Source organism: Nymphalis io, chromosome 17 (genome assembly GCF_905147045.1).
Source record: "Nymphalis io chromosome 17, ilAglIoxx1.1, whole genome shotgun sequence".
In the NCBI taxonomy this organism is placed as follows: domain Eukaryota; kingdom Metazoa; phylum Arthropoda; class Insecta; order Lepidoptera; family Nymphalidae; genus Nymphalis; species Nymphalis io.
In genome coordinates this window covers 1,792,293-1,804,529 of record NC_065904.1, presented here as the reverse complement: position 1 = coordinate 1,804,529, position 12,237 = coordinate 1,792,293, and the positions used below count along the sequence as shown (strand labels likewise).

The 12,237-nt window shown below is 32.1% G+C and overlaps 1 protein-coding gene across 1 annotated transcript; it reads right to left on the bottom strand.

The window, feature by feature from the left end:
- Positions 1-8,811: 8,811 nt before the first annotated feature.
- Positions 8,812-11,483, bottom strand: LOC126774705 (uncharacterized). The gene is made up of 3 exons (XM_050496242.1): positions 11,475-11,483; positions 10,264-11,356; positions 8,812-9,536 (listed from the first exon to the last, which is right to left on the bottom strand). Exons 1-3 carry the CDS (start codon positions 11,481-11,483, stop codon positions 8,812-8,814), a joined length of 1,827 nt encoding a protein of 608 aa, XP_050352199.1.
- Between the last annotated feature and the right edge of the window lie 754 nt (positions 11,484-12,237).

The window sequence follows — 12,237 nt, the reverse complement described above, 5'->3', positions numbered from 1 at the left end:
GTAATTCAGTTCAATAATTATGCCATCAATGATGATCACGCACTGTTTGCTAATGAAAGCAATCAAGTTGATTTCATTAAGGCTAGTATTCACTAATTTAAAAAAAAATGTAATCACTTTTTGCTTAACTTCTTGTACTAAGAACTGGTTTAGTGTTCAAATTAAAAAGCTCTTCTAATTTATTGCGAAAATAAATTAAAAATTAAGTTACTTCATCATATAAATCAAATTTCATCAAAATATACTTTATTCAAGTAGGATCTTAAGAGATATTTTGAGTCGTGATTTGCCGCTTGTTCGGAATGCAGATTCTACTGAGAATAACTGGCAATACAATTTTTATATTTATTCTTTTCCGATAAATAAATTACATATTAATACTATCACTATGTATACATATATATATAAAATAAAATCTTAAAATTATATTATTTCGTTATTTTCGTCATATGCGTCGCGACTTAAAAATATATAAAACACAAAATAACTTATGTCGCTCACCAAGAAATTCTTCCTTCATCATATATAATTTTTTTCCTATAACTCTATACGTACAACTTACTTAAATAAGCGCATAATTCAAGATGGCGTCACGCATACTACCCTTAAATTTCATTTCCATTTTTTTTTTAAAAACTTTATCAATATTTATGTCTAATAGTTACACTAATCGGACTATTACTTGACGGATATCGTAGGACGGCGGTGACAATACACTGTCAAATAATTTTATAAATTTACAAGAGGCCTTATATAAAATATATAAGGCCTCTTGTAAATTATATAAGGCCTATAATATATATATAAAAACGCTTATGAAATAAAATGAAACATTTTAAATGTAAACTTTAAGTCCAGACTCATAAATAAATTCCGACATAAATGTTCAATTGCTTAAAATAAAATAGAGACGAAATGAACATTTCATAAATCGTTCGAGCATCCTTCCATTAAGTGGTTCGTGAGAACTTTACGCCAATACTAAAATTAATATAACGCAAGATCGTCTTTTGTGTGAAATTAACCATAGACCTGGATGATCTACATTGTGTCGCAACGTGAGATCGACAGAGTGTTATTTATTGCTCGGCGCAGATTTACGACTTTCAATAAATCAAATATAAATGTATTGTACATACAAACACACACGGTGATACTATAAGAGTACGTATTTATGTACGCTTCTGTAAAAATTTAAAGCCGAGATTGCCTAGTGGTAAGAATGCGAGAATCTTAACCGATGATCTTGGGTTCAAACCCGGGTAAGTACCACTGAATTTTCGTGTGCTTAATTTGTTATTATAATTCATCTTGTGCTTAACGGTGCAGGAAAACATCCTGAGGAAACCTGCATGTGTCGAATTTCAATGAAATTCTGCCACATGTGTATTCTACCAACCCGCATTGGAGCAGCGTGGTTGCTCCAATGCGGGTATATATATATATATATATATATATATATATATATATATATATATTTCAATTTTTTAATATTTCAAATTTTCAATTTCAGGTTGTGGGCTCGATACCACAATAAATAAGTCTCTATATACATAGACTAATTTTCAACCGCGGCTTCGCCCGCGTGTTAGGGGATGAGGTTAAGTGTGAGGTATAAAAAGTACCGTACGATTTTCCTTGGGATTCAAGCTTGCCTCACATCTAAATTTCATTAAAATCGATTAACTGTTTTAGCCGTGAAAGCGTAACACACAGACAGCGTTACTTTCGTATTTATAATATTAGTACAGAAAATATCAGTCTTCAGTCTACGCTGTACGTTCGACGCACGAGCGCTTCCTCAGGCGAAATGTGCCTAATAAGTTTGACTTATAACATTTTTTATATTGACCAAGCAAAGTAACTCGAGGTCAAATGTAACGTCTGTTTAGCAATATAGGAATCTAAGTTACTTTGATGTAACTGTCTTTATATATAATAAAAATATAATGTTTATTTGTAATTTTTATTGCACATTATATATATATATATATATATATAGCCATTGGTGCTGCGTCTGAACTGCTTCGGGTCGTGTCGGATTTGCTGTTTCCTCAAATTATGAAAGCGTGCGGATTAGGGAGTGCACCTGTGTTTGTGCACACATTCGGCGAGCCGGTTGGCGTGGTTGGTAGATACTTTGCCTTTCACGCCGAAGGTTGTGGGTTCGATTCCCACCCAGGTCAGATATTTGTGTGCATGAACATGTATGTTTGTCCTGAGTCTGGGTGTAATTATCTATATAAGTATGTATTCACAAAAGAAAAGTAGTATATGTAGTATATCAGTTGTCTGGTTTCCATAGCACAAGCTTTGTACAAGCTTAATTTGGGATCAGATGGCCGCGTGTGAAAAATGTCCCAGGATATTATTTTTGCACAATAATAAAGTTCGGCGCGGATGACTAGCCTCCCTTGTGAAGGGCCGCCGTAGCACATGAACTTGGAACTTCTTACAATGACGGCTAATAAGCCATTAAAGGTCCACAGCTGGACATAGGCCTCTCCTAACTATCATCTGGCTTGAGATGGATTATCAGCTACAATTTCAATACGATTAAATTTGATCGAGTAACAATTATGGCATCTAGATCAGGCCCTGGTTCGTCTTCGTCGTCTATCATGTGTTTCTTTGTTCTTAGAACTTTGTGAATTTTTATTACATTATTTTTCAGCTCGATATCATAACATCCGTACATTGCCTTAGCTGTGCAAAAAAATCATATAAAACTACTTTCCTATTCATACTATTATTGATTTGGTAATAAAATAATTATATACTCGAAATTAATATTAAACGTAATCCATGATGGATGATTTATCGTAATCAATTATTTAGTAATGCTTATGTCACATGTTAACATATCTTGACTGCCTTGTTGGTCTAGCGACTAAACATAAGGCCGCAGATCCCGAGATCCTTGGCTCCAACCTGGGTTGGGCCGACAAAAAGTGATTAGGTTTTTCTGCCGAAAAATTTTCGCTACCATCCTGGAGTCTGGAAGTTAGAAGTGTGGTTTCATTCGTGCCACGTGATTTCGTAAATCCGTTAGTCCTGCGCTCTAAGCTCTTTCGTCGGATATTAACTATTGACTAGATTATAAAACAAATTGATAAATATTTATATTATTCATTAATGTTTATTTATTAGTACATCATGAGAGAAATATGAATAGTATAATAGTAAACTTACGACGAAACGACTTAAGCTTTAATCTATAATGATTTTTTGATAACTAAGTGTCAACGGTCAATGTTGATTCAAAAAGGTAAAGCGAGTAGGTATTGTAAGAATTTTAATATTAACAATTTTATGCATTTGTTGCAATAAGCTATTTTCATTAATGTCATTTGAAGATTCACGTTATTTATCGAGAAATTGTCGACATACTAACATGACGTGAAATTCACGCATATTAATGAGAAAAATTATTACGATACCCACCTTAAATACGTATGTATTTATTAAAAAAATAACGATTCACATTAAACGCTCTTTTGTCGTTTGTCACGCTCTCACGTCTTAAACTCCTCAATCGATCATTATGAAATTTTACATATATATCGTCAGGGGTACAGAGAGGACGTACATCTAACACCCCCCCCCCCCCCCATACATGCGGGCGAAGCGTAATTATATAATTTTTTTGCTAATATAACTATTAAAGTAATCATAATTGTACTATACAAAATCCGAAGGAATTATTTTCATCGAAACATACGTACTAATTATTTAACATAAAAATAATTTCATGCTATTACTATTAAAAATTGTAGTAATATTAACCAATACAAGTTCAGGTCGAGAGGTCGATTTAGCTATCGTTTCATACAATGACCAACAATAGCTTAATATTACGACACAATGCAATGTTAATTCGATTAGACAACCTTGGTATTTTTAAGACCAATATTATCTTTATTCATGTACTTATATTAATGTACAACGTTACATAAATTATTATTATAAAGTGTTAGGGCTTTGCGGAAACTCACCTGGATAAGAACCATCACTTTTTCTACTGAATATTTGTGTGCGTGTTACAATAAATAGTATATGTAATAAAAAAAAAGTAACTGGTGGTAGGGCTTTGTGCAAGCTCGTCTGGGTAGGTACCACCCACTCATCAGATATTCTACCGCAAAACAGCAGTACTTGATATTGTTGTGTTCCGGTTTGAAGGCTGATTGAGCCAGTGTAATTACAGCGTTGGTGACCACTTACCATCAGGCCCATATGCTCGTCCGCATTACTATTCTACAAAAAAAAAAAAAGAAATAAAAAAAAAACCATAATTTTGTGTTTGTGTGTGTTTATCTAAGATGTCTTAGACAACATACAAATAAACAAACAATATAAACATAATGCTTCAAAATCAATTTAATTCGATGCAAATTTTATTATTTTTCTCTGAAGACTACTTAGTGGATAGTGGGACGGAATTTAGAAACGTACGTAAATTTCCTTATAAGGGACCTTTGTATGAGATGATTTGTCCTTTGGAACCTGTAGTTACACTGGCTCACCCTTCAAGCAACATACAACAATATAAAGTGTTGGTGTTTCGAGGTAGAATATTTAATGAGTGGGTGATATCTACCAATCATTGATAATATAATAATAGCGACAGCGTTGCGGATAATATTAAGTAAATAAATATGTATTAAAATCAACACTTGTCAACACACATCGCATATCAGAAAACGTCAGGTATAATTAATGGATGTGGGCGTAATATTTTGTTAGTATTGATAGCTCCTACCTAAGTTGATTGCTTTGACGTATTACAAATAAAGATTTAGATTTTTTAGTAGCTTTATAATGAACGAAATTTCAGCTCAATGACCTTATAGGTAATTATGAAATACTTTATAAAGCGCTTTATTCGCTACTTCGCTTGCGTATTATTTCTAAATTGCTAAATTAATAAATTCACAACTCTACTAACTACTAACATTATTCATTAACTAAGGGGTAAAATTTTTAAATATCCCACTACAGGGCCAAGGCAGGAAGCCTTCTTTTCAGAAGATGGTTAAAAGATATTCCAAGCATGCTACTCCAATGCGTTGTTTTTTTCATTTTAACATTAAATATCACACGTCAAAAAAACCACACGGGATCAGGATGAAACTCGTCTTGTTTTTTTATGAAATGTTTTACATTTCAGGCACAATGTTGGAATGTTTTCCTTAATACGGTCACCCATCTATTTACCGATATCGTGACAGAAGCTGAACTTTAAAAAAAAAAAATATTATACCAGTATGGTCATGGTCAATGGTCTGAGATCGGTCGGTTGTGAATCTCAACCGCAAATTTTGAGCTCAGACCGAGCAAGCGAATCCAAGCAACGAATTTATAAACCCATGTTTGTAATTTATCTCGGATAAAAATATGTCAGATGTTTCCTTCATAGCTTTGGAGTTGCCTGCTTTGGAGTTGCGTACACAAGCCCAACAATAATAAACCCAGTAATGGAACATTTACTGTTACTTTAATTTACATCACGAACATAACCCACTAGAATTGTACCGTCAATAAATATAACATCCTTGCAAAATCCGCACACATTCACGATATGAGTCAATGCATTAATGAATCGTGTCGAATCGTCATTCGCTCTGTGAATTCCTTTTAACATAAATCCCTGCGCTAGAAATGATGCAACTCTCAATAAGACAATTGGAAATTGTAGAACTGTTTCTTGTGTGTACAATCACACTTGTCCACTTATCATAACTGTCTAAAGCCTATCCAAATCACAAGTGAAGTAAATATAAATAAATGGCTTTGACAGGATTGACATCATAACATTCCAGATTTTGAATATTTTTATAGGATAATACAATCTGCAATGCATATGTATCTGTTCTAAAAATTAACAATTTAAAATAATGACATTTATTAACACCAATTATAGGCTAACTCATCATGAAATTATACAAATCTAGTTTCACTTACTCCAATTTAACATTTATATTTAATATAAATATAAAAAATGGTGTATTAAGAAAAATGCATTCCACACCTTGGAATTCATTCATTCATTATTAATTCGTGATAATTTGAATGTTGGTGAAGTTGTTGTCAGAACATTGGAAGTAAAATTATAGATAAGTAATTAACTGAAATAAAGATAATAAATAAAACATTCAAGTACTGTTTGTAGTGCATAATGTAGCATGGAATTTGTAAATCTAAGGTCCGTCTATATTTAATTCTTCTTCAATTAGAATAGGCTATAAGTAAATTCTTTTTTCTTTCTTGGATTGTAAGAAATGTTTTAAGGATATCCTTAAGATTTAGTTCGTATATACATGTTTGTTTATTGTTTTATTTCTGTTTAATGATTATCTAGCTAAAATGGGTAGGAATGTATGTTTTTTTTAATATACGAATTCTGCCGTCAATTATTTGCGTCATTGATTTTGTGAGAGTCAACTGAAGATTACGATCCCAGCCCGGGCAGGTACCATCGAGTTTTCATACGCTTAGTTTACAATTCATCTCGAATATTTATAATACATGTCGAATTAACTGCCATGTGGCGGAAATTCTTGGACCGGAATTGCAACCGTGTGGCTTAAGCTAAATTGCTAAAGACAAGCTCGACTTCACAAGAGGAGAGGAGGCCATGTTGTTGGCCATGAGTGAGGTACATGCTAAAAGTAAATCCCTTTACAACACAATTATCTTTAATAAATCTAAAATGAAAATTATGACTTCAAATATCTATAAAGCTACTTCCACCAGACGTGTCACGATTTGCACTCGCAACACTCGTAGCACGCATAGAGCGTAGATAATGACAAGTTATTGCAATTTAAATAGTCTAGCTCTAGCATAGTATGTCAAAGTTTGAGATTCATCATTTATGATATTTAAATATGAATTAGCAAGCGTTCAGTGAACTATATTATAATTTAGTGGCTAATGACATGTGTTGCAATTCTATTTCGTCTTTTTTCTATATACTCTTAATACGAATCGCGTGCAATAAAAAATACAAACATAAACAAAATGAATAAAACACCGCGTAAAAAATAATTTAAAAGAATATACTCTAAAGTATCAAAAATGTGTATATGTATATATATGGCGGACGAGCATATGGGCCACCTGATGGTAAGTGGTCACCAACGCCCATAGACATTGGCGTTGTAAGAAATGTTAACCATTGCTTACATCGACATTGCACCACCAACCTTGAGAATTACGATATTATGTCGCTTGTGCCTGTAATTACATTGGCTCGCTCAACCTTCAAACTGGAACACAACAATACCAAGTATTGCTATTTTGCGGTAGAATATCTGATGATTAGATGATACCGACCCAGACAGATTGCACAAAGCCCTACCACCAGTGAATATATTATATATTTGTGTTTGTTACAATACATGTGTACCATAAATATCATTTTAATGTTCTACCCTTAATTCAGTTTCTTTAGTGGAACAATAATATTTAATATAAGAAATAAAATGTAAGCATATAGGTACGTGTTACAATTTTTTATGTGAATTATATCATTATCCGCTTGTCAAGTAATCGTCATAATGATAAATGTTAATTTCCGTAAATAATGTCATGTTTTTTTCTCAATTACATATTTTTTGTAATGAAGATGTTTTTTTAACAGACATCTTATAAATTATTGCTAGACAAATTAACCACAAAGACGGAACTCTGTTTTTTATTGGGATGTTATATGTATTAGTATCAACGACATAATAAGAAATAAATATTAGTTTTTTTAGCTACTCGTAGAGTAAATTATATTGAAATGAAACAGTGGATAGGCTACGTGGATTAAACGAAGGGTTCAAAACCGGCAGAAACTATAGAGTTGAATTAAATGTATAAAATAAATGAATTATTTAAATTTGTTAGGCTGAGGGACCTCTTCTTTTAAATTAAATATATAAAATAAATCAATTCTTTATATTTGCTAGGCTGTGAGGCAGGAGGACGCTGCACATAGAGCTTATGCTATCCCGCTGTTCCAATACGACAACCAACAAATATAGATTTTAGGAAATACAGGTTAATTTTATAGACACAGATTGAGCACACTTTTACTTGGTGAGGGCTTTGTGCAAGCTCGTTTGGTTTGGATAGATACCACCTATGTATGGTTAATATTTCTTACAATGCCATGAAGACCAGGTGTCCCATTTGCCGGTCCGTATACATAAAACAGAAAGTACTCGGATTCGAAACCACAATCTTTAGTTAAGATTCCCGTTTTCCAGTCATTGGGTCATCACATCCTAAAATCGTAATCGTTATATTTCTTAAATGGAAATGAAAGAAAATGAAAAGTCAGATCCACTCCTGTTAAGTAGTTTGCCTCAAATAAACCATTACAATAAAATAAAACATAAGAATACAATACATAGGAATTCCACATCAATGTCAATTAACAAACAACCAGATATTTTAAGGTGTGTAAGCACGCCATCTAGTGAGAAATTTAAAACAGACTATGTAACATTACTAAACGCAAACATCGATTCAGTATCGATCCTTAATTCCATTGGTATCAATTAGATGGAGCTTTAAGCGCCACGATTTTAAATGTTTTTAATAAATTTTGAATAAGATTTCAAGCAAGTTATTTAATTATCTTTATGTAAAATGTGTATATAAAAAATAAAATAACTTCGACATATAAATAAATTGGTAACTTAAATATTATAAAAACAATTGCTTTAAAGAATAAAACGTTAAATTGTTGCAACAAAAATTTATTAAGAATCATTATGAAAATAGCAAAATAAATAATAGAAAAATAATAACATGTCATTAATAATAATAACCAGACAATGGATCAAATCTTTGATTTTGTTTGGGACCGTTGAAATCTTCGCCAATATTTTTTTCTGTTGTCGTTTTATCTGTGTGCACGATGTCGATATTTGGAGCGTATGAATTACCAAAAATTGGAATATTTGTTGATAATTCCAACCTTGGAGTTGTATTATTTAATTTATTTTTCGGGTAACCAGTAACAGCAATATTTTGTTGTACATTTTCATCATATTGATCTATAAATCCGGGTGGTTTGCTTGAATTGTCATAGATAGGTAGACCATTTGTCTCATTTAATTGTGTCTTTGTTTGATATTTTGGTACAATGGTAGATGTTATAGAGGAAAAAATTGATTTTTCACTTGTTGAATTTTGTGGTTTTTCATAATTGAATTCAGGATATTGAGATGTATTCGTGCTAATTCGAGTAGTCAATTCATTTGGATTTACGGTTGAAGACGAATAACCCTTAGAGCTAATAGATACAAGTGACTTTTTGTCAGAGTCTAAAATTCCCTGTTGGTACGAATATCCTTCATCAGATGTGTGAGGATCAAAATTAGTTTTGTTTCCTTTAATTTGACTATTATTCCTAAAGATTCTATCATCACGTTGATTTGATTCTTTTCTATTTAAATTATCCTCATCATATATTGGGTAGCTCTCTCTATCATCGTTGTTACTGTTTTGTGTCGCTTCTTCTCCATAATACTCTCCTCCTGTGATTTCAGAAGGCTTTCTATAACTATCATAGTTTTTATGTGAAGCATAAGGAGTAAGAAATGGCCTTGGAATTACTTTATTTTTGTTACTCTCTGGTTTTTCATTTTTTATATTATTGATATCTGAAAAGCGTGTTGGGAATTTTTTTAGTCCTCTGTATTCTGGTGGATTATATTGGTAGCCTGATTCTTTATAGGATTTTTTACTGTAATACTCTTTAGACCTATTATGTTCTTCCATAAAGTCATTATTAGCTGCAGGTATTTGTTTTCGATCGTTAGTGGACTCAGTGTTTTTATATACAGATCCGAGAAAAAAGTTAGGTGATCTATTGAATTCTTCAGCACCTGTTTCAAGATCAGTGTCGTCATAGATTACATTTTTAACTTTAGACACGTTTTGAGTCTGGTACGACTTCATAGGAAAATACGGATCAATATTCTCAAAAATATTCCCAGATATTTTATTGTTATTATTTTCGGGTACTGTATATTTGTTCTTATTAAAATCTTGACCAGAAATTTGTTTTTGGTATTTATCAATATTTTTTGATATTTGATTTTTAATTAACTTATTTTTCCCTAAAGAAATTTTCGGATGATTAAAGCCTTGATGATAATTTCTGTATCCGTATTTATTCTCATCGTATGAACCTAAAAATAGATAATTCTTGTTAGTAAAGATTTTACGTTTAATATAACTTAGATAATTGCAAACACTTACCATCGTCAAAAATTCCAGCCTCTTTGTCTTTATAAGCTTGTTCTATTACTTTTAAAATGGCTTCCGGTATCGGGGGTGAGGTTGGCAAGTGTTCTCCTTGAGGTTGAAAGCCATATTCATCTGCAGTATACTTAACACTGTAGAGTTTTCCATCGTCTCCAACATAGGAGTAGGAACCTTTAGCTTTAACTCCATTTTGAGCTATTCCACTTTCATCTCCATGAATTCCATTTGAAGTATCAAAGGTGTAAGCGTAGCCATCTGAAGTAATACTATTCTCATAATTAAGAATAACTGCTTCTCTATCAGTTTGGGCTTGAATTCTTTCTGGACGCTTTTCAATAAAAGCAGAATCAAAGACAGGGGAGTAATAAGAAGTATGGCTAATTGGGGTGGTGACTGATATCTCTTGAGTTGCTGGAGTATTTGAATAAAACTGCTTGGGGTTTTCAGTACTACTATAATTGTAGATAATCGATGGGGACAAAGTCGATGGTTTGAAATTATTATCTGTTTGTGAAGAATAATTTTGACCATAATCAGATTTATTAGGTAAAGAATTAGAAATATCAACTTTGACACTGTCATTATTTTCGCCCTGCGATTTAATTTGATTGGGTGAAAAACCAAAGAAATTGTCTTTACGACTAACAACACCTTGAATAAGTTGTGGATAATTTTCAGTTGTTTGAAACGTATTATCATGGGGAAAAGAATTGTGTTCGGGTTGATTGAAATTTTGATACGGATTAGGGTTGAAGGAATTTTGTAAATCGTGAACATAATGAGAGAAGTCATCGCCTGGTTTCGTAGTAGAATACACATCTTTATTCAAAACATATGTTGCTGGTGTATATGTAGAGGAATTTAATGTAGAATATATATCAAGTGGTCCTTTTGGACCCTGTCTATCTATTCCAATTGCAACTTGAGGGGATTTCAAATATTCATCCTTTGAAGGATATTGTAGTTTAGGTTGTTCTAATGGGACTTCTAGAGCATCAGGATTCCCACCAGAAAGCTCAGAACCAGGAGGAGGAAGATAAGTTCGGTCTAACTTATCGGCAAAGGCTACGCCTAAGATTAACAGAACCTGAAAATTATATACATAATACTATTAATGTTAATACAATTCAAGAAACACAGCAATCAATTGAATTAACACAATAAAATTCAACAAAATCAATAAAATAATATTAATGCAAACTAACTCTGATCATCTTGGAAGATCTTCTAACAGCAGGCAATGGATAACGTGTGTGGTTTATCACGTCAGAATAATCTATTTATACAATCTTTCAAATTACCTTTAATAGTTCGTAAAAAATATCGAACGTGAAAGATGGACAAACCTCGTGACAAAACTCTAATTGTTGCTGTCCAAAGGAACTATTAAGAGCGTTTATTTTTAATATTCAGTCACGTTAGAGCTAAAATCATGATATGGTCATACCTTGACATTTTTAAAGGAGTAATTGCAGTACAATATATGTATAATTATGTATACAATATATAACTAAGCACAAAGTCGAAAGTAATATAACGGAACGTGACGAACAATCACATACTAATAATATAAAATTTGCAACCTATATGAAAGAAAATGGTCATTATATACATTAAAAAATAAGATATCTAGTTCTTATTAATTTATTTATATATTATTTACGCTTATATCACTACCAAAGATAACTTAGATATTGATATATTCCTTGTGCCTCACTCACTCACTCACTTCGTCCATTTAAAACATAATACAGCAATCAAAATCAAAATATTCTTTATTCAAGTAGACTCTTACACTATTTATGATTCATAAATAGTACAAGAGTCCTGATATTGGTTAAATTAAATGTAATGCAACCAAGACAGAGTATTACTGTTCAGTAACATAATAATATTCGTAGTACCCGGATGAGTTTGTACAAATTCCTAATCCGTATCAAGTAAATACACAAAGTGTGTGTGTGTAAG